We start from the raw sequence: 24,008 nt of genomic DNA, 5'->3' as shown, positions 1-24,008 counted from the left end.
TACACGCTAGACAGCAAGGTCAATGCATTTAGTTGAATACTCCCCACGCTTCTTTGACGGGCCCGGCGGCACCGGCAGAGCCATGTTGTCCACTACCCGAGTTTGCACCACACTGCTCGTCAAACACATGCAAAGACAAGGCACTTTTCGTTCAAAGCGGTGGAACCGCCGGACACAATCACAAAATGGCGAACGGATGTAACTTCGTGAAGACTGAACGCCACTGGGTCGACGCGGTCAGAGAAACGCAAGTGACGAAACGGCGAATGGCGAACGTATGAGACTCGCCACGGTGGCTCAGTGGTTAGGGCGCTCGGCTACTGATCCGGAGTACCAGGGTTCGAACCCGACTGCGGTGGCCGCGTTTCGATGGAGGTGAAACGCAAAGGTGCCCATGTGCTGCGTAATGTCAGTGCACGTTAAAGATCCCCAGGTGGTCGAAATTATTCCGGAGCCCTCCACTATGGCACCTCTTTCTTCCTTTCTCCTCTCAGTCCCTCCTTTATCCCTTCCCTTAATGCGTGGTTCAGGTGTCCGCCGAGATGTGAGATAGCTACTGCGCAATTTCCTTCCCCAAACAACCAATTTTCAACGTATGGGACAAGCGATAACCGCCTGCGATAACGTCGGCGACAAAAGCAAGTTGACGGCGATGAAAATCCGACTGCCACCTTGAAGTGTCAGAGATCGCAAGGACCTCTATTGGCAAAAATGAGGTACCGAAAGTACGTCAAGCCAATCCAACTGCGGCTTAAATCTACCTCAATCCAAGATGGTGCCTTTTGCACCGGCGTATATATAGCACTATAGCTGTCGAAAAGCTGATAAGATGGCCGATTTTTTCCCGCAGGCGACTGAAATTAGTCCGAAAAATTGAACTTTCGGACTTTTGAAACCCGAAATATCCGTCGCGAATATGTATGCGCTTTTATGGGGTGACTGACGGTGCCTCATTGAGGTCCGAAATATCCCACAAGTCCGAATTATTGGAGTCCGAATTACCCGTCGGCTACTGTATACAAATTATAGAATACTTGGCTTTGCCACTGAAGAAGCTATATGGAATGAGGAACTTTACATGAGCAGAAATCACATGCTTTGTTGTTTGTCATTGCATTATTCCTGGTAATCACTTTTTGTAGTGTCTTCATATTTACAGGTTTGTCGCCAATGTTGTAAAGTAAAGGCTTTCAACCGTATTAATTCCAAGGAACCTTGTCAGTCCTTCAAATGAGTGAAGGAAACCTTGTCCCTTGTCCCATTCCTTTGCCATGTTTACCTGCAATGAGTTAAAAATGTAGAAGTTTGAAAAATATTTTTAGACTGTTGAACATAAAGCCTAAATGCATGCTAAGCAAGTGGATGATCTGCTTTGGCTGCATAGAATTGGGTGTGTGGCTCTATCAGACTATTCGTCAGCCTTATATCACCTGCAGAGTTTAGCTTGCTTCTGTGTTTAGTTATTTTATTTTGGGGGCGCCTAAACTGATCCAAATGTGTAAACAATTTCGGTGGAAATGAAAAATTTTTCACCTTATGTTGATAGCATCAAGTATGATATTACTGACTGAGCAAGTAGTTGTACATTTATTTTGGTGCAAAAAATCATGTAAAACTAAATTAAGCAATTCTGCTGTGAAACTTCCATACTGTCAGTGTATCCTGCCACATTACTGCATGTTTGCATGCAAAGCTAGTTGTTAAATGCGCCAGTTTTGCATTTTATTAACGTTTGTGCTTTCTTAAGCGCACCTTGAAATTAAAGTAAAGTTGACGTTGAAGAATGGCGTTGCGTTCATAGAATGGAATGGCAGAATGAAAGTTGCCCCATAGCATGGCACCATGCGTCAGTGGTTTTAGATGCATGCGTGTATGTAACAGACTGGATACCAAGACTGGGCAAGTGTAGCAGGTGGTGTCAGAGGGTCAGATGGGCGGATGAGGTTAGGAAGTTTGCGGGGATAAGGTGGCTGCAGCTGGCACAAGACATGGTTAACTGGAGGGATATGGAGAGGCCTTTGCCCCATAGAAGACATAGTTTGGGTGTTGGTGATGATGCATAAAAAAATTGTCAAGCATGTGTAATCAACATAGAAGTAAGAAAGTAATTTTGAAGGTGTGTGCTATAATTAAGATTTGAAGAATTAAGATTAAGAGTAAAGGTTGCTGAGATTGAGGCCACGTTTATTTTATGTTTCTCACCTTTGGCCACGTGCATTGACTCTGCACTTGCTGATCATTGTTTCCAGTATCGGGGTACACAAGAATGGGTGCATTCGCTGACCAAAAAATTCTTCAAAATGCTTTTGTACTTTTTAATTAATGGTTGTGGAATAGGGCAGTGCAGGTTCAAAACTCTCCATTGCTGTAAGAAAATCGAGGTCTTTGAAAACAATTGTTGCTTCGTAAGCAAGTGTAGTTTACAGACATAAGTAATTTGAAGCTTTGAAAGGTGTGTAGAAAGAGCAAAGGAGTCTACCCAAAATGTGACTGCATATTGGCAACAAAACTTCTCTTTAAAAAGTGTTGTGGTTCGAGGTTGGCAGGTGGCTTATTCAAGCACACAAAGAACCCTAGGCAGCTGCTTGTAGCAACTCTCAGTTCCATGTAACTTTGAGAATCCATGTAAAATATGGATAGCATTCGTCACTGCTAAAATCTGCTTGCATCGAATGAAAGCATTGTGTTCAGTTCATTTCATCAGAAAGGTGCAAAGAAAGCTAAAGCCTTCATTTTGTTTTCTTTCTAGTACAAAATGTTGTTAGTAAACCAGGAAAACGTGCAGGACCATGTGTACAGCTCTGAGCCTATGGAATGGCCACTAATGATTCGTGGCATTGCATACTGGATAAGCCCTGTCACCAATGTAAGTTCTGGAAATTAGTAAAGAATCTTGCAGTTCTCATCTTGCAGAGAGAAAAAAAGATTAGATTTCTTGACTTTGCATTTTCATTGTAAAATATTGTAGTCACTGATGATGTGTGTGTGTCTGTCCTCTTGCCTTCTTCATACAAGTCATCTGTTGTTTATGTTTCACCCAACTTCAGGTGTCAGAAGGTAGTTGCTTTGTAAGAATAACCAAAATAGTTAATGCATTGTCAGTGCTGTTGTTGGAGTACAATCTTCTTCTGTCTCTTCTTTCGCAGTCTCTTGTAGACATATAAAACACTGTCATATAGATGTATACCAGAAAACCCGGCTTTGCTTTAAAGTGTGTGGGGGGTGGGGGAGGCAGGCCATCAGCCAACAGTTTCCAAGCCTGTGGGTCAGGTTATGAACCATAGCACGAGGCAAGAGCTAGTCTGCTCTTTCAGACTACATTTTCATAGTGTAGTTTGTGTTGCAAAACAAAGCTTAATAAAAGGCTTAAATTTCTGCACAGCATGATTAGTACACTGAAAATTCTGGTAATTCACTTGTCTTGAAACTCCATTACCTCAAAATTTTTCTTAGTGCTTGTGACTTCATGATAACAATGATTTGCCGAAGTCGTGTTAATTTATTTCTGCAAATCTGGGGGGAAATTTGTGCAAATACAGCACTTAAAATTTTTCACATGAAGTGGACTGAAGCAGATGCTACTTGAAGTAAACAGCAACACAACGACAATGCCACAAGAACAGGACAACACATGTGCACCAGGTTGAGGAAGCGATGTGAGCGATGAGCACATGTACTTGAGCATAGAAAGGAATCACATAACGGTCCACTGTATAAGAAAGATATTTCAGAACAACAGCCTGTGAGGCGAGTTGGTGCATGATGAAAGGAACGGTGGTGCAATGAAACTGGCTTAAGAGCAGGACAGCACATGCGCATTTCATCATGCACTAACTCGCCCCACAGGCTGTTATTCTGCTTGAAATTTTGACATGAAGTGGACAAAGACTCCCATTCTTCAGTGCAAGTCCTGTACTGATGCTGTTTTTCAGTTAGCAATGCAAGGCCAACTGGAATAGCTCTAAATGTTGTTTCAATGAGATACCTACAACTAAGGTGAAGATTCCTTCAGAGCCCTGCATTGACACATGTTAGGCAGTTTTTCTGCCATGGTAATAGTATTTCAAGGACTTCACCATGCCGTGATATCATTGTCTGCAATTTCTCTTTTTTATTTTGTTTACAGGCCCAGATTCATTTGATTGGGAATCTGGTTACCTGGTACACGGCTACCATATGCCTTTTCCTCTACATGCTCATCTTTTGCTTCTACCTTCTGAGGCGGCAGCGTCTGGTCTATGACATTCCTGAAGGTACTTAGGCTGTGCCGTTTATTTGCATGTTAGAAAAAGATTGGACGACGATTATGCTTCTTGGTAACGTGACTTTTGAGCGCAGCTGCTGCAGTTGTTGAACTGTAGGCGACTGCATACAGGACACTCAGTGCTGACCGGAGGCTGCTTTAGGTTTTGCCTTGGGGAGCGCACAGCGGTCCGCCACCACAGAGCCTCTCCTTGGGTGATTGGACTACAGTGCAGGCTACTCTGACGCCATCTCCTAGCCGGTCGCCACCTCAGAGCCCGTCTTCTGGCTGCAACTGTACCCTCCTCCTCCGCTTTCCTCCTCGTGCTTTCTTCGCTGTTGCCATACTTTTATCCTCTGCTGCGCTCCCTCATTCGCTCTCTTTCATCCTATGCTGTGCCGCTCATTTGATCTGCCGGTTACGCCGAGGCCCACAGCAAGGCATGTCGCTCAACCCACGAATGGGTGCTTAAGAGCTGCGCTCTAAAATGTTTTAGTGGGCATAGGCAAATCTGCATCTCCTCCCCGTGCCCTAATAGGCATACGGAGAGGTGCATATTTTGTGCCACGTCCTCCACTGCTTCCCAGAAGACACGAGCTGGAAGGCACTTATCATGAACTTTGCCCTCTTTATGGAGAGACCTCTTTGTACCTTGGCCATTGGGAGAACCGTATAGACAATTTACAGTGTGAGAGCATGGGCGCTATCACATTTGGTCATGTGACCTTTCCGCCATTGCTGGCTTTCGGGCCTTCTGGTTTCAACGGCTGCTGGTGGACGGCAAAAATTTAGTGTGAATGCGTGTGTGTTTTGGTGCTGTGAAATAATTTATTCAACCACCTTATTTACTCTTCTTCTAACTGTTTTGGTGCTGTGAAATAATTTATTCAACCACCTTATTTACTCTTCTTCTAACTACCCACATCAGTTTGAATGTGTCGACAAACCAGTCAGCCATATGCGCTTTTTTTTATTTATTTAAAGGGGGACTCGGGTCTTGAGGCTGCCATAAATGGCGAAGAACACAGTTTTTGTATTAAATGTACTTCCAACTATATCTCCAGAAAATGTTCAGGCTCAAAAACAATGCCAAAGGACAAAAAAATATTTTGGGTATCGTGCAGCTGAAAAACGAAGCGCAAGCTTCGAAATCACGTTCCACTTCACGTGATCTCAATTCTGAAGCCGCTCCCCAACCGCCATCATTTTGCTACAGATTGAAAGCTTGTTTCACATTCTTTCATTCTACACATTTTAAGACTACATCAGAGCACCACAGCTGTTTTCCCACAACTCCATAATTGCACACACTCTTTTTCTCCATTCGTGATTTTATAAAAACAGCCACTGCTTTATGGGCTTCTTCTCTGGTTTGCCTTGGGTAATTGAAATGGGCCTCGTAACAATTTATTTAGGAAGAGTAGTGCTGTGCAGTGATGCTGTTTTTACTGGCAAGTGTAAAAACAGCATCACCGCACAAAGTGCATCTTGGTGATTAGTTCTGTAAATATTTCATATAATTTATAAACATTTTTTGGCTAATGGTCTGTAATAAAGAGCCCAATTAAAATCACAAAAACTGCTTATAATTCAAATTCTAAATGTGCTGTTCAAACTCGAGATGCATATTTGGACTCTACATAAAAAGAAAACACACTTACAGAGTGATATTAGTAGAAAACCTTCCGTAAATAAAAAAATAGTTTTATGGTCCGCATCCCCCCTTAATGCAGAAATGCATTCTTATTAATTCAGCATCTAACACTGTTTGTGGACCACATAGTTTGCTTTCTAACTGCACAGATTACAATTGCAGAATTGCCTTAGAATTTGCTTTCCAGGTCACGGTAATTTTGCCAAAAGGAGGAACATATGCACCGACTTATTCAGAAGTTTAACTGCTTTACAAGATTTACAACTGAACGTGCATGGCTGAGTGATACCTGTGATCACCCAATTATTGCCTAGATATTAGTATTTTACTTTCTGGTAATGTTGCAGCTTCCGAAGGAAGACTGTGCATGTTGCTCAAAGGGTGGTTCAAGCACTCAGCAGCATTTGGCTGTGCTTTGGCGAAAGTAAGACTGAAAATGGGACTGAAATTTAGGACCTGCAGATGTATAGTCTGCTAAAACCAGCTGAGATATACAAAATACTATAATGAAAAATTGCCTATTGTCCTGTGCAAATGCGTAATCCTAAAAGCATTTACTATTCAATGTACTGGATGCAGTGTCATCAAAAATGAGCAAGGGTACAAGCGTGCACACGTTGACTTCTCCATATCATGACATCATTTTTAAGGTGTTTGCAGTAATGGTCAGAACAAAATTAAATCATTACGACAACAATGCAGCAACAATACAACAGTGCATATACTGCTGCTGTGAAGATAACCAGCTGGTTCTCACATTCCCGCAGCTACTGCCGGCATTTAATTTACTGCCATGTGGGGTTTGTGATAATTTTGTCTTTTTTTTTTTCGGCACAGCTACTCGTAGCCGTTGTGTCCTCACAGACACCAGTGTGAACTTGCAAGGTAGCTCTCAGAAAAATGGCAGCCTGTGCCACGAAGGGCGACACTTGTAAATGGGATCATCAGCTTTGCCGCTAATCAACCACAGGAGCATTAGCACTGCTTCTCTACGCAGCTTCAAAAATACACTTGACATCTGTACGAAAGCAGTGATGCTGAAAGTTCATCCGACGTTTGTACACAAACAGTGGAGCAGCGGTTCGCACTGCACACCAGTGCTGTTAACTGCAGTATGGCGGTGGCTCCGAAGAAGTGACAGCCATCCTAGTGGCACCTGTGCACAGTGGTTGACTGCTCTCTGTAAGCGGTCTTTAGAAAGGCAGACATTAGGGGTGTTGTGGAAACAAAAATCTTATCTTCAACAGTTTCCACATGGACTTTAATTATCATCTATCAAGATATTTGGTGCAACTCTATGACATAATTTGTACCGTGTTGCTTACTATTGCATTATTCAAACTGTCTCGTTTCGTGTGATGTAACAGCACTGTGTAAAAGGAAGGCTCAATGTGACGACCACCAAAAATTAATGTTGGCTTGCTGATGTTGATTTTGCGCAGATACCTTCGAGAAGTTCAAATTTGGCGGAGAGCTTTGTGTGGTTGGCTATGCTATGCATCTGGTGCCATATTTTTTTGCTGACCGGACGCTGTTTCTACATCACTACCTGCCTGCGCTGATGTACAAGATTCTTGGTCTGGTGGTAGTTCTGGAGCACCTTGACTATGTCTTCTGGTGAGTGTGATGAAAGCAATTAGTGACCACAGTTTCTGTTGGTGGTACACTTTGCCTTTAGCCCCACCCTTGTCAAAGATTGGATGAGGTAGAAGATGCATTCGTAAAACAAAGCTGCATTTCAGCTTAGTGGAAGTTTATTAGCTTATAATCTTCAGTTCAAGCCAGAAAATTACAATAAAAAGCTAAGGCCTTTTCGCTCAGTAACGCCTAGTAAAGGTGAGGTTTACATTTTACCCCTGCTGCTTGCTCTTCTCATGGTCATGGAGTGAGAGAATGAAAGTGGTTGATAATAATTGACAGCAGGGAAAGATTAGGAAACATTCAATGTCCTAAGTGTGATATAAATGAAGTTTTTCAAGTTCTGGTTGTTCGCAATACAAGCTCCTCATTTCCCCATTCTTGTCAGCTTCGAACACACTCTTTGATTGGCTGGGGGGGCCTTTAGAATGTACACAAGGTTGCATCTGCCATTTTCCAGCTCCTAACATGGAGCCATGGTTAATGAGATGTGGGTTATTCATTGGCACAATCAGGAGGGGCATTGATTAACACAATGTAGACTGTTATGCATACCGCAATCTCTAATTTCCAGGGGATTTAACAAGATAATTATTGTTCTTGTGATTTATTAGTTATGACTAAAGGCTCATATTTGGAGGAAGGCTTTTTTTTTTTAACTTTCTACATGTTTTGGGTGAAAAGCTATCATTTCTCTAATCTGAACTTCACACTTACTGTGACTTTACCATGAAAATTCAAGGACAAAGCAATGCTCAAGAGCCACCATTGGCAGAAAAATGGGATTCTCTGTGTTATGGAATTTTTCAGTGGAGCTAAGGGGTTTACTTTGTTTTTTCTTTCCTGCACTGTTTTTTACAATCTTCGCGTGATTGCTATTGAAAAAAAAAAGCTTTCAGCTCATTGGAAAGAAATATATTTACTTTTTAATCGTATGAATTGTTAATACCAATTAATGTTGGTATGAGTGGGGCGAGAAAAATACAGAGTGCATAAAATGGTACTTTAGTGCGATATGCGTACCTTTCTCAAGTTTTTTGATAAAACAGCTGTTCTTAAAAAGAGCTGCTTCTGTGGCATTAAGAAGAGAGGTTATTGTTGTGATCCCGTTAGTGGTTTTTGGCTCCAGTGGCTAGTTATTTAGAACTGGCAACGTTAAAAAGCCCGAAAAGAAAAATAATGAAGCATATTGGAGGCTCTGTAGCTAATGTTCTAATTGACCAAACGCAGGCATATTTGTTACTTTTGGGGATCCTGCATATGTCATGCAAAATTTGCATATGAAGTGTGCAAAATTCCTCCGAGCTGCACTGAGTAGTTCTTTAGTTTTTGTTGTTTCTGTCACCTAGAAAACGCGACTCATGGAAGTGCTGTGAGGTGAGGTTCGTTAGCAGGGTTATTTAATATATAATTTTTTCTTTATTCTTTTATGACCTTGCATTCAAACTCTATTCAAAGAATATACAAAGTTCACGTTGGCCACCTTTCTTTAATGAATCTTTTTTATTGTGGGTTTTTTGTCCGGATTAGGCAATGAAAATGCTTTGCCAGTACTCAAGTAAATACCGTATAAGCGCTTGTAAGGGCCGCACTCATGTATGGGCCGCACCGTTTTCACAAAGGAAATATTACTGAAAAATAATATCCCCGTAAGGGCCACACATTTTATGACTCGCGCGGGAATAGCCTTCGAAATTCACGCGCCGTGGCCCCCGTGATCAGCTCTGGCTGCGAGCAACGGCGCACTTGATCGCGGAGGCAACGCATGTGCACAGGAGCTTTCGGGTGCCGCCCACGGATGGTGCCCGAGGCGGTGGCTTATCACCATCAGCAACTTTTTCCTCTGTTGCGAGCTCCTGCTATCCATATCGGCATCAGTATCACCAGCTCCACCCTTTTGCAGCTGTCAAAGGCACGGGAGTGTGGTAGCGTGGTAGTTAGCCGTCGTTGTGGGTTTCATGTGCTGTCGCTGGGCATTGCAGTTTTAGCACGATAAGGCAAGCACCTTAATAGCTGCATGGCTGAGAGTTTGCTGTCGAACACAGCAAGCGTGCAGCGGGTAGGAAATTCGACGTGGCCGAGAAGTAAGTCCGATGATGGTGCAACCAAAAGGATGCACTGAGGAATACAAGCTGTAAAAAGAGCGCTTTCCGAGGCAAGCCGTGCAAGTTTCCTGAGCTGGAAGAAAAGCTGCTCTGCTAAGTGATGGAAGCGCGGAGCTGCTATGTGCTGACAGCGGAAATGCTGTGCCACTTGTTGTGGGATGAGCATGCACCAGAGCACAGCACCATCTTGGAGTCTGAATACTCCATGAGTGACGATTGAACATAGAATAAATGCCGCTCATTCCCTGATTGTCGTGTTTTTACTTTAAAAAAAAAATTTTCCGCACACCGCGTGTATGGGCCGCACCCCGAAAATTGGCCCTCAAATCTGGAAAAGAAAGTGCGGCCCTTACACACGTTTATACGGTACTGTCGCTTACATTAAGGAATCCTCTGCATATTTTGTAATTGTTGGCATAACGGTACAAAAACATTGTACTCCCCACATCCTCTAAAGCCATATCATCAGGAAGAAGTGGATACAGCTCGGCTTCTATGCTGCTGTGGTAATCTGGCTGCTGAGCGTCATCTATGTCTTCTGGAAATTTTCTGTATTTTCGTATGGCACAACTGCCCTCTCGGCACAGGATGTCCTGGACCTGAAGTGGAAGGATACATGGAGTTTCATAATCCACCGCCCTTAATATGTCTTTATCTGTCTATTTTTCGCATGTCTGTGCGATTCACTGGTCTGTTTGTTTAGTACTCCAAATATTTCAGATTGTCCGCTGTTTCTTAACAAATTTTATAGCAAAACATGGGAGTGTGCCTCAAATTCTTCTATTGGCTAGGTGCAGTGGTTTAGCGTTTCAAGGACATAATGCCAAAAAAAAATATGACTGAAGATATGCTCTTGCTAGCCACCTATTGTCTTATTTATGAAAACAGAACCAGGAGTATGGTATTTAGAGCTAGGAAGCACTGTGTAAACCATGCTCATACATTGTGAATAACTGGCAGACCTATAACCACCTTCACTTGCATATTGCAGAAGGTAGATATGAAGTATGTCCAATACCAGTGCAATGTAGTTGATCGCATGTTCCAGATTTTTTTTTTCTTGATGACCTCTTGTACTAAATTGTTGTTTTATGAAGCTTACATCTATCAACTTCATTACATTGACATCCTCACATGTCTTTGCAGGCAAAGTGATTCAGTGTGTGAAGCTGTTGTTTGCAGCTCTAGTACTCTTGTACTGATACAGCAAAAAGTCCCCCCCCCCCCCCCCCCCCCCCCCCACACACACACACAAGGGACCAGGGAGCTGCATGGCTATGCTGTCTGCTAGCAGCTCACATCCACTCCATGTGGAGGTGTCAGGAGTAGATATTGGCTATCTTGTGTGGTCGCATGTGAATTCCAGCAGACATCATACCTGCACGCCTTGGTCACCACTTGTGTGTCCTTAAGCTTGTTGGTGATATCACCATATTGCGCTTAATACTTAAGCTTGTACAAAACAACCATTGTGCTCTGAGCTTGAGGAAGTGACATGAAGGAGCCAGTTTTAATGCGATGGCATCACAGTTGTCGTCATACCAAAAGTATATATCACACAGAATTTGCTGATTGGTCAAGAGAGGTCATGTCACCTTGTGATGTCATCACAACCTGCCCACCTTGGCAGGTGGCAGTTAATTTAATGATTGGTCGAGAGGGGTCGCATGACCTTTTGACATCATCTCAACCTATCTTCTCGACAGCAACCTAGATATAGAAGTGAAATGAATAATCAGAAGAAAATGTGAAATACGGAAATGTCAGCATCGTCACAGCAAAGCGGGTACTTGCTACGTACTGCTACTAGCAGTCTTAATATGGCAGTTGATGTGCTGACAATTGCAAACAAGCTCACACAAACACACACAGAAGTTGCAACAGAAGCTGTGACAAATGGGAAATCTAATGCTATTGCATTCCACTCTTAAGGTGACTCCAGTGTCCTCATAGTTGTTTTTTTTACTCATTTATGCTTTCACTTGCGAACAAAAACTCTGAACTGTTCGATGCAAAAGGTTTGCGGAACTTTTTAAAGTGTTAAATGGCTCTTTTTTTTATTGCAGTTCTCGAAGGTCATTTATGCGCTCTTGCATCATTACTTTTTTCAGTGCTTCCTTTAATAGTCGGTGAGTTTTTTTCACCAAAGACCTTATTTTTGCACTTAATAAGACAAATAACAATATATTTGCATAGTATGTTCACAAGAATGGAAATGCTGTTTTAGTGATTTATTGATGGCAGAATGACTCATTATTTAACACGTTTGCTATGAAGCCTTGGGATAGCTCAGATTTTTTCAAAGAGCCCGTGGAAAACAAACGTGCCAGGTTGCTATTGCCATCTGTTGTCGGTTCCGATAAGGACTTCGCTGGAGGCTCACAAGTGGGTCACACCTCACCCAATAAAATCTAAGGGGACATACAGGGGTTAGGGCCCCGAAAATCACTGCCACAGTGAATTTATTTAAGGCAGCTATGTGTTCTTTCATGTGTCTTGCTCTGTATGTTTTGTTTTGTATGTTTCATCTCACTTAGTGTGTTGTGAACATAGAAACTTCATTGCAAAGAGGTATGTTGGAAACTGGTTAAGCCGCATTTATTACTAGGCTTGGTGAAATGGCATATGTTTGTGTGTTCATATTAAAAAGCATATGCAGACATTCTGTATTTCACACCTACGTGATATGGACAACCATCATCTAGTATTACCCCTCAGCATGCGATGTGTAGCAGGGCTAGAATGGAATCGAAAACTTTATGCAAACATATACCCACATGCTTCCCTGTGAACAGAGGATCCCAGCACTCCTGTGCAAGCTACTAAGATTCTGGAATGTCCTGTGTTTTGGTAATGGCCATTCAGTGATTCTCTTCAGCCCATAGTATGTGTGATTTAGGCTGTTTTAACTGACTTTTAGGGGTGCACAAGTATTAAAATTAGAGCTCAAATTTGAATAGAATAATGACAGCAGGAGTCAAAATCAGGTACTGTATTTGCTCATGGAGCATTCAGATGTAAAGAAAGCAACTTCCACTGCAAAAGGTGCCTACAAGTTTCCTCTGGACCAACATATTTGTCAGATAAATCTCTGCAATTAGTGAGGAAGAACTAGAATAATTGAGTGCAGGTAAAATGGGATAGGTCTGTGACAGTGTCTGAAGAAAGTATATGTGACATTTGACTCGCTCATAGTCTTTGCGCACATATCTATGTGGTATTCATAGAGATATACTTAGTGAATGTGGCTAGAGTGTTGTAAAGTAGTTACAGTCAAGCCCACTGAAACGACCGCAGTTATAACCAATGCTCGCTTATTGTCAACGAGGTTGATGCTACTGTCAAAATATGTATTATGGCTATGGTACTGTGACACAAATAAAACAAACAACCATGGCCATACCACTCGGTTATTACGAACGAGGGATCCCCGTAAACTCTCCTTGCGGTCGAGAAACATGCATTTCCCGCCAGCATGCAGACCAAAGAGCATCTCCCGGCTCCCGTGGTCTCCCCCAAAAGAAATTGTCAGCCCCAAAAAACAATAAAAAAGGCAGCATTGAAATTATAGTTAACTGCCAGCCAAGTGCGCCCAGGCAGTCTATAAGGTCAATCAGTGGGTGCATGGGGGCCGACTGGTTAAAGATTTTAGAGTGGAAGCAGAAGCATGGTAAGAAAGAGACAGGGGCAGCGTTGAAAGTGAAGCTATACTGCACACAGCCAGTGATCAACCAGTGGCAGCAATGTGAGAAGTTTGAATACCTGTCTGGATGTCTGTCTGCTGGTCCATCCGGTCACGTGGCTTATGTCGCCTGCCCAACAGGATCTCTGTCTTCTGCGCTGCTGCTGTATACAGGCAGTGCACAGATGGCAACCAGTATGCATCACCTTTGTGTAGAGTGGTCGAACAGTGTGCGCTAATCGACGAAAACCAAAATTGGGCAGTAGCCAATGGTTTTCGGGCAAAATGCTAGTTCCCACCTGGTTTGTAGGTCTACACGGCTCTACCTCTGCGCAAAGATTGCTTCAAAAACGTGGAAGCTGGTGCGAGGTGCCTTTTAATTTCAAGTCCAATGTGCTTCTTGAGCACTTTACACAAGGATGGTGCATACTTAGTTCCGCGTGCACAGTGCTGCGGTCGCTTCTTCGCTGCATCCTCACAGCTTTGTTGAGGATTGAAGACAAGGATGCTGACCTACCACCAGTTGCTTTGAACGCCTCAATCACTGTTGGTATTATCACGTCTGTAGAGTGGCTCCTCCATAGCAAGGGCCTCGGCCAGGAACATATGACCGCGCTGGAGAGCTTAAAAAATGGGCTTGATGATGCCTGTTTTGAAGAAAGACATGCGCAGTGTACTTTTTAAAGAAATGCTAAATGCCCCTTATTTCTGACTGTATGTTTTGGCTGTAATAGGGCAAGTCCTATGAACTTTAGATACAGCGAATGCTATCCGCGTGACCGTCAGGTTCGTTATAAGTGGGTTTGACTGTATTAAATTTCCAGGATAGTGTGTGGCTGTATGTTTTTTTCTTACCTTAAAAAGGTTCTTCATTTGGGATCATGCTGTTCAGTATGATCTGCAGTCTTGGTGTGGTATGCAGATAATTCTGTGTTGGCCAGAGAGTTGCTGTTCTATTGCATACAACCCCCCCCCCCCCCCCCCCCACCACCACCACCACCACCAATAGTTGCACATGGTGGGTTTTGACATTGAGGAAAAAATCTGCTACTTGGTCCAGATGCATTGGTGCTTTACGACAGCCTCTGAGATTTACAAAAAAATTAAGCATTGATATTGGAGTCTGTGTTAACATGTCTAGCTACATAAAATTTGTATTAACCCCCTAGTGGACTTGGACAAGCCAGGCTCCTCATAAGCAGACTGTTGTTTCTGGCTCATGACAAGCCGAGCTTATGGTGTGTTTTCTGGCTCTCTTTGTCCGGTTTAAGACAAGCAAGGCTCATACAATGCATAATTTTGGTTTGGCGACAGACAGCAGCATGGGTAAAAAATGACGGTTTTGGTACCATTTCTGAAAAACAATTCGGGAGATACTTAAGCTCCGCTTCAAGTTTATGGTGACGCGATAGTTTTAATGGGTCCCTTCAGTGGCCTGGGGTCCACTTTGCATACGTGGACACTGTTCTTTATTTTATTTCATTTTATTTAATTTTTATTGTTAAAATTTATTTACCACAACGCACACAAGGCCTCCCTTTAACCAAGTCATACGATGTTCCTCAGTGGTCAAGGGGTAGCACACCCAACTCGCAACACAAGGGGCAGTGGTTTGTTGGAGTCCCAGCTCGATCATTTTTATTTTCAGTGCAATTGCTTTTCTTTCTTCAGAGGCACTGCATAATGGTGGTGGAATAACCTCACGACCCTGTAGACCAACGAGGAATTGTGTATTTACGACATCACTGTTGTACTCTGTGATCATTGTGGGGTGTTTGAATTACCCGCACGAGGTCATGTGGTTGAGATGTCGCGAACCCTCTCGACCAATCCAGATTTTCTCGATACAACGCCAACGCCGGGTTGTTCGTTGAGTAGGACCCTTAATGCTATTGCGTTGAAATGTATCCATTGTGGGTTCATTAGTCTTTCGAATACTGGGAGTTTGAAAGTTGAATTCTGTTTTCAACTGTTATCTGGTTATTTTTTGGCGTGAACATGAAAGTCAGATATTTGCACATTCCTACGTAGTAGTAATAATAATTACAGGGGAAGTTCAGACATGCAAGTTGGACCGGGGTGCTTAATTGTGTTGTGGTATATTTGGAGGAATTTTGTTTTGCTAGGCACTTTCATTCATGGAAAGGTAGTGTGTTGGTTTCACTTCTTTATGCCTTTAATGCTCATTGTGTTTTTGTTGCAGTTATTTATGTGATTTTGAAGAGTAAGCTTTTTTATGTCTTTTACAGTCCTGTACTTAATGTCAAGGGGTAGAGTAATAACCGTTTTAAGAAGTGGTAGTTACTGCCTTCTTGGAAGGTTGTGACAGTACGTTTTAGGGGTTTTGAACTTAATGATAAATGGTGTTGTATACTTCTTTAGCAGGCTGTTTATGCTGTCCTGACCAACCCCTATTCTGTATCAGATATAAATGAATGTATAGGGGCCAAATAGCAATTTAGGCAATTTTTTTCTCTTTTGTGGTCCTTCTAAATGTTAATTGAATTTTAATCATTTTAGAGACTTAAAAGCAACGTTTGCTGAATTATGGCTATGTTGTGTGGAATTTATTAGAAATATAATTTATTCATTGTTCTGGAAACGGGTTGGGCTGGTTTCTTGTGTTGTATTGTGCAGGGCCTGTTGAAAGGTTCTGCCCCCTTTTTTGGCGTTCTGTTCTCTCAGATTACTGTGATGAGTCTCACAAAAATTTTCTTATTTTTAGGTATGACATGGCATTGTGCATCTTCCACTGCTTTTTGCATTTTAAACTTTGTAGGTGTGAATTTATGCTGGCCTGCGTGTCTGTGTTCTCAAAGTGGCTGTTTAATCTTGTTTTAGAGGATTTTTATATGTACTCAGTATGCTAATTTATTTCTTTAACAGATTTTGTTCTTTCTGGCCACCTGTTAAGATAAATGGGCCCTCATTCAGTGATTGCTGTGCACTTGCATCACATATGGGCTGTGAGCACCAAAATGTTAGCAAAACTTTTCTGTGTATATCCCAGTGACATGTACATTTGTTACCAAACTGTAATTATTTATCAGAGTAACACTTTATAACCAGAAGTCTGAAAGGGTGGTTTTAACATCAAGCCAATTACAAAAATTTTGGTACTACCTTTAAAATATCTCTTGCATTTTCATGCATTGCTTCTTAATGTGTATTCACACCATGGCATCTGGACACTGCACCTGGATTCTCATTATTGAGCATTTGCTCACATGAGGTATGTTGTCACAAAGTGAAAGTGGAAACTTAATTGGAATCAGTCCATGTCCTCAAATTGGTATTAAGAAACAGGTGCTGAAGCAGAATTGCATGTCCACAAGGCCACGTGCACCTAGTTGCTCATCACCGTTTTATAGAACATAAAGAATGTTTTCTATTTTGAGTTTCTGGTGGTGTTAGAGCCAGTACCATTCGTAGCATGCATTTGACATCTGAAGTGGCCAGGAGGACCTCCAGTGGAGTATCTGGGTGCAGTATGACTGTCATTTGTATTTTCTAAAGTAATTTTGCATGTGATATTTATCTGCATTCAAAATTCAGCAGCTTTTATTTACACAGCATCATTCCCTCACTCATCTCATAGTGCTGCTCCACACTTATAATCTGTGATTTAAGGAAGTGCCTTAACCATTTCTAAAACCAACTCACATTATCTCTTTTTTATTACTGCACGTCTTGAAGGGTACTTTGATACTCTGGACATGTTTACTGTGACTCTTGTCGTCTGTCTGGTCTATGAGTTGCTATACATGAAAGAAAAAAAATGCAGCAGTACAGTAACATGAGTTAGCGCAATAAAACGTGTTTGCAAATGAAAACTGCATTCTTTTTTTCATTGCAGTAGCACTTGTGAGCTTCACATGTGGTTCCAAGTGTGTTTCTGCTATTTTTACTTCCTGTAAACCAGCAAACAAATCACATTTCTCTCTCAAAGTGGAACATGCTTTCTGCAGCATAATCGGGCTGAAAGTTTCAATTCTCCCTCAGTTTCTTACGAATTCAGGTACCTACAATCTCCAACACTTGTACAGTTCATAAAAATGGTGCTGGTGAGGCACAAACTGGACCTTGAGTGTAAGGCACCAGTACATGAAAAACAACCCAGGTTGTGACTGCGTGGAAGAACTCTTGCTGCATACACTATATCCTGCGAGTTTCATTTAGTTAAATAATAGGATTTTTAGCAGAATTGTGAAAGTGTGCTTGTACCACTCTTGCATACAAGATTGCTCAAGATTCCACCATTGTGGGCAAGGTGGCAGGTACAGGTCAAAGGAGGGAACATTCCCATACTTGACTCCTCTTTAAATTTTGGAACAGTTATTTGAAGCATGGTTTATAATTCGAGCAAGGCATGCACCATGGTGGGACAGTGGTTTAGCTCGTTGGAAACGCCTAGGTGACAGTCTGGCCTCTGTCGAGGTGCCGCTGCTTAACGTTTGAAGAACATTAAATACATATGTGTAATTAATGTAGACTAATCAAATAGGCACAGTTAGAAATTCCCGTTGCGGTGGCTTACGGGCAATGGCGTTAGCTGCGAAGTCGTAGGGCGTGGGATCGACCATGGTGGCCACATTCACTCTTTGGCTGGGGTTTTTCGCACATTTGAGGATGGCTTGGACACTGCCAGCCACTATCTTTAAATCGGTCTTGGCCAGTTTTTTAGGGCGTCGTTCACCTGTTTTTCTTCATCAACCTTGGAGACTTCGGAGCCCTCGCTATCGCATGCAGCCACATATGCTGCCGTTGCCTGACTATGGAGCTCTAATTCTCTGCTCCGGTGACAAACCCCGGTTGCTTTTCTGAAGGCGCTTGCTGACTCTTGAAACGGCGGCGATCCCTCCGGAGGACACGGACTGATGTGCACGGACAGGGGCAAGGAGGGCGGCTGCCCCCCCCCAGTCTCCAACTGCTTTCACTTGGATCAGATTTCTCAGAATTACAACGCTTCATTTCTAGGGCTCTTTTAATGCAAAGCACAGTGGGGCTGAGCTAGTTGACTTCGTAGCCAGTTCTAAAGCATTTCGTTTGAGCAACCGAAACCAACTCATCTCACCAGAAGTCGGCTCTCTGACCCCTGTTCATGAGCATGATTAGCAGAGTTTAAGCAATGCATAAACTTATTTAATGCAGTCTTCGACTCCTTGTGCATACATCTATAAAGCTGGTCATTTCAATTCATTTTGTATGCATTAACAAATATACCTTTGAACTTTGCAAAATAAGAAAAAATATAATTATGTAAATAAACAATAAATAAAACAAGCTTTAAGTTTTGCCCCCCATTCACGCACACACACAAAAACAAGCTCCATAGTCCCTGCTGATGTGGACTGATTCATGTGAACCCCAAACCAGAGGGGCTGCACTTTGTAAACGAAATTGAGAGGGCGCTGAGGGTGCAGCCATCTACTATTCATCAGTCCAGCTGGCCACCATGTGACCAGTAGTAGCTATCACTTTAATAAAATGCCTTTGTTGGATCGTTCTGTATCCATAACTACAAGGCAGAATGTCCTAGCAAACTGTGTCTTGTGTATGCAACCAATGTATACAGTCACTCACTTGTACTTTGTCACTTGTACCTGACCTGTACACTGAGTTCACTGCATAGCGGCTTCAAAATACTTCTTTGAAACCCACTACGAAGCGCCCGGCCAAAACTGTCGCAGCATTGCTGCTGGTCTAATAAAATTTTAGACATTCAGTATATGCAAAATTTCTGGAATCTGTGCAGTCGACCCCGAATATTTCAAATTATTGAATGTACCGAACACGGATTATCCACTTGAAAATCCTGTGTAAAAGTATAGGAAAGTCGTGCGGTATGTTGAACTATTTCGTGGATCATACCAATATCGAATGGCGCGCCGCACCCCTGCAAGTGACTCTTCTAACAGGGCTCTTTGATAATTTTTCGGGTGCGGAGACAAGTCAGCGGCGCGGCCTTGGGCATCTGGTGGCCACGCTAATGAAATCACGTAATGAGGTGATCATGTGTTGGGCTTGAGGGTGCCCTTTGGTCTCTTGTACCCGACTTCCGCACCACATCGCTGTCATACGGGGTCATCTCGCACGTCTAAAAGTTCACACAATCACTAGTTTCACACGGATCTACTGTGACACACTAGCTCTCAATTCATCGGCACTTCCTCGAGCCGTCAGATTATGGAATGACCTACCAGACAACAACATCGCTTGTCTGTCTCATCCAGATTCATTCCATAACCAACTCATCACGCATTTTACTGAAGCCATCGCATAGCATGCCTTCGTTCACTTTTCCTCCTTTTTTTTGTTTTACTGCAAGTGTGAATTGGCATTTCGATGCTCTTTTGTACTTACGTTTTCCTTTTATGCTTTGCATTTCTTTTTATGGCGTGAGCCGTTATACGGAGACCCCCTCGAGCCGCAGCGTGAAGCCCGTCCAAGGTCACCGATCAAAGCGACCAGAAGATACGTAGTGAACGAAGGGGCGGCAATAGGAGAAAGACGGGAAGTAGTGGGAGAAAACGTAAGGCAGCTGTTGCTGACAGAGATTTAACGAAGGGGGAGTGGGGGAACCCTGGCCAGGACAGAAGAAAGGAGAGAGAAACAAGAAGGCTCCCAAGGCAGAAAGAATACAAGAACGGGGAGAAAATGAACCGCCGCTGTTGCGAAAAAAGATCGGCATCTCAAGCTACTCTGCTAGCTGTCAAAACTTCCATGCGCGCGATGTGCCCGCTATCTAAGTCGCACTGTTGGTGCTGCGATAGCTCTCCTGCAGAGCGGCTGCAGCTCGGAAGCGAAGTGTTCGATAAGAAGGGGCTGAGCCAAGGTTCCCTATGCAGCGGCCGGAGGACCAAACCGAAAAAATCAGTGCGCGGATGGCGTAGCAGCTACCCTTTAATTGCCATTTTATTAGCACCTACAATAGAAATATAAAAATACATGAAGATGATGAAGGAAACTGGATGTGCAAAGCTGAGGGTACGATGGAATATGTGACTGGGACTGATTGTCAACTGTTTTATCTGCACTGTATACCAGGTGTCTCAGCTAAATGTCGCCAAGCTTTTAAAAAAGACGGAAGTGTCGTAGCCCAGTGAGACCAACTGAGGGTCAATTGTTACGATTCGCGTGGCTTAGTCTGTACTGTTTTTTCATTCTTAAGCCTAATTATCTAACTTTTAATTATTGACTAACAAATGGTCGATAGAAAAGTTATAGATCGTCTCGAAAAACCGCTAGCAGTGCTGTTTCCATCAAGGTACGATTTACGTAGCTTTATTGGCCTTAAAAGCTATCACGTGACCAGCTACTGGTTCACATCTACATTCACAGCAAAGGCTCATCGGGGAGAGCACTTAGAAAAAACCCGGTTTTGCTCTCCAAGACGCGTCCTTGGATGTTGGAGTGGCACCGTTGTCACGTGGAAGCATTTTTTTTACTGTGCGAGCTATGGCTTAAGGCGGGTAAAAAGCTGCTTTACATAAACGGTATCTTGGCGCATACGTTTCCTTCAGCTGTTTTTCAAACCGATCCACAACTTTTCCAATGACACTTTGTTCCTCAGGTTGGTGATTAAAATGTTAGCTAATTACACTTAACTAATTTTGAAGAATGAAAAAATATTGCAGACTAGGTCACGCGACTCTCAACAACCCTCAGTTGGTTTCATGTGGCTTGGACATTCCGTGTTTTTTAAAAGCTTGGTTACATTTAGCTGAGACACCTGGTACATTTAGCATTGCTTCATGAATAAAATTCAGTTGTCAGTTCATCGCAGCGTGTGTGTGTGTGTCACCTTTATGTCCGTGTCTTCAAGCGCCAGTTTGGTTAAATGCATAAACAACTAGCCCAACAAGCCACTTTGAAAGAGAGGAGCTTTAAATAAAAAATTTAGGGGACACTTATAAGAACCGCCTTTAAAGGTTATAATACGACAGCGTTAACGGGTCCCATCAGCAGTTACTCTTGCCTACGCAGACATGGACACTTTCCTCTTTCACAACCCCAATCATGTGAAATACCACGCAATATATATATATATATATATATATATATATATATAAAGCCCCGATTTAATTAAGCCGTATACGGACGTGCCTGCGCTGCCTAGCGGTAGCTGTGTGACCCTCAACCCAAAGGCGGGGCGTTCTATTCGCGACTAAATAATAATTGGTTTTTTGGGGAAAGGAAATGGCGCAGTATCTGTCTCATATCGTTGGACACCTGAACCGCGCCGTAAGGGAAGGGATAAAGCCTGGACTCCATGTACGCGAAAACTCACGCGACGGCGGCAAGCGACGAGTGACGCCGTCGCGCGAAGCAAAATGCATGTGTCGCTTGCCGTGTCGCTCGGATCTGCACCCACAGAAAATTTCGCTCGTCGCCCGGAAGTCCCCCACGCGACTGGCCAATCAGAGCCCCACAAACCCGTTCCCGGTTTGTCCACGGTTTCTCACGGGCACATCTCACGAAACCAGCGCGTCGTCTTGGTCATCGCCACCGTCGAGAAAATATTTGGTTTTGTAGCTGAGAGGCAGACCCGCACGATTTAAATAATTAAAACAATCTACTTGTTGGGTGCGGAGGGCTAACAGCATTTGGAGCGGGCGTACTGCAGGGAGAGATGCGTGTCGAGCCGCGGGTACCGGCGCTCGATCCACCGTGCCGCTGCGCTCCAACTGTGCAGAAACACTCGCGGCGCGCATTCTCACTGCCGTTGGTTATCTCCACTGCCGCTACACCGCTGCCGTAGAGGAAATATTCCTTTGGCCCTGGCTATGAGGCACACTCACAAAATTTTAAGAGAGAGAACAGGTTACGGGCGTGTTTCTAAGCTTGAGTGCGCAAAGCACGGAGTCCGCTGCGCACGTCGCGGGTTCGCGTCGCCTGCCGCCTTCGCTTGCATGGAGGTTGCCCACAAGCGACGGAGCGAGCGTCGCCGTGCCGCCTTGTCGCTTCGCTCGCTCTTTCGCGCACGTGGAGTCCAGGCTCTCTCTCTCTCTCTCTCTCATCACCGCCACATGTATCGAAGCCCGAATGAAGTGTCCGCGTATCCAGGCAGCCAGTTATGCGCCCTTCCTTTCCTCAATGCCATCGCTGTTTAGACATTCTCAACGCCAGTGTCATCTCTCGCTTTGCATATCATGCATTATCTGGGTTAATCCACATTAATTTCCCAATTACTTATACGTATAAGTTACCGCAGCCAACTCCTGTCTATAGTCTACACTGCAGCAATAGGCCGCGTCATATAACACCGCACCGCAAAAGCGCGGAACGAAACTACCTTTCCTTCTGATTCCTTTTCACCGCCCCGTGCAGGGCGCGGTATTCAGTATACGCATCTTTCCTTTTGATTCCTTTTCACCACCCCATGCAGGGAGGGGTACTCAGTATACGTATCTTTCCTTTTGATTCATTTACACCGCCCCATGCAGGGCGCGGTATTCAGAATACGTATCTTTCCTTTTCACCGCCCCATGCAGGTAGCGGCATTCAGTATACATATGGGTCCCTACATAACGGATAACGTGAAAAGTGCCTTATAAAGTTCACTAGAATAGATTAAATGCACACGTTGCAGCAAGAACTACTGACCAGAAATTCGCCGAACACACAAACTGTGTCTGCCAAGTTAAGCGAGAAAGACTAACAGTATGCGCCAGATTTTCTTAGACATCACTGGAAGTTTTCCAAGCCAATTTAGCAGAAAATTTTATGACATTAAGCACGCAATAAACAGCTGGAGTAACAAGACAAGATTACTTATTGCAAGAGCGCCAAGATTGGCGAAGCGCGCTAAAGCGCGCTAGAAATTTCAGTAAATACTGAGAAAATGTGTGCTCTCTGCCGATGACGACGCACTACCAATGTAGCCAGCAAGGTGGCCCGCAACGGGCTCGCGGTTGTTGATCGCTCGTAGCCATAGCAACTGCGATGCCAATCTTAAGCCTACGTACTGTTACTGTGGGCGCATTCGATTTGAGTCCCGGACGCTCCCGGATTCAGTCCGGCGTACGATTTTCTCGCGTAGCCCGAAAGCTGCCCGCATCGCCATAGTAATGCGTTCGTTTTTCGTCTCTGGCAGCCCGCGGACTACTTGAGTTCGACTCGGTGCGCATTCTGAGTACTTTTCGTGTTCCTGGTGGACGATATCGCGCGTCAAACTTTCACAAGGCTTCGTAGCTGCTCTCTGAACCATCGTAAGAGTTTTTATTTTTGCATCTTCGTTATTTTCTTGAAATCCACTACACACGTACGCACGTACGGAGCTGCGAGCGCGTATTGTTTGCTCATGTCGTCAAGAGGTTCGTAATAATAATAATAATAATTCGTTTTAGAGAAAGGCAATGGCGCAGTATCTGTCTCATATATAGTTGTACACCTAAGCAGCGCCGTAAGGGAAGAGATAAAGGAGGGAGTGAAAGAAGAAAGGAAGGAAGAGGTGCCGTAGTGGAGGGCTCCGGAATAATTTCGACCACCTGGGGATCTTTACCGTGCACTGACATCGCACAGCACACGGGCGCCTTAGCGTTTTTCCTCCATAAAAACGCAGCCGCCGCGGTCGGGTTCGAAACCGGGAACTCCGGATCAGTAGCCGAGCGCCCTAACCACTGAGCCACCGCGGCGACTAATTACCCCCGTTTTCTTTTCAGCACAGTTCATATAATTTATATA

General features: G+C 43.6%; 1 protein-coding gene across 1 annotated transcript in view; it reads left to right on the top strand.

The window, feature by feature from the left end:
* The window catches only part of rt (Protein O-mannosyltransferase rt), a 54,676-nt gene extending 37,521 nt beyond the window's left edge, over positions 1–17,155 (top strand). Inside the window, exons 16-19 of the mRNA XM_077649158.1 lie at positions 2,750–2,866; positions 4,127–4,253; positions 7,340–7,514; positions 10,098–17,155. Of these exons, the coding sequence (XP_077505284.1) occupies positions 2,750–2,866; positions 4,127–4,253; positions 7,340–7,514; positions 10,098–10,284 (606 nt within the window). The 3' untranslated portion in view covers positions 10,285–17,155. The remainder of the gene's footprint in view (positions 1–2,749; positions 2,867–4,126; positions 4,254–7,339; positions 7,515–10,097) is intronic.
* The last annotated feature ends 6,853 nt before the right edge of the window (positions 17,156–24,008 follow it).

Source organism: Amblyomma americanum, chromosome 1, assembly GCF_052857255.1.
Source record: "Amblyomma americanum isolate KBUSLIRL-KWMA chromosome 1, ASM5285725v1, whole genome shotgun sequence".
NCBI lineage: Eukaryota > Metazoa > Arthropoda > Arachnida > Ixodida > Ixodidae > Amblyomma > Amblyomma americanum.
The sequence above is the reverse complement of the archived record's forward strand: the minus strand, read 5'-3'. Positions and strand labels throughout refer to the sequence as shown.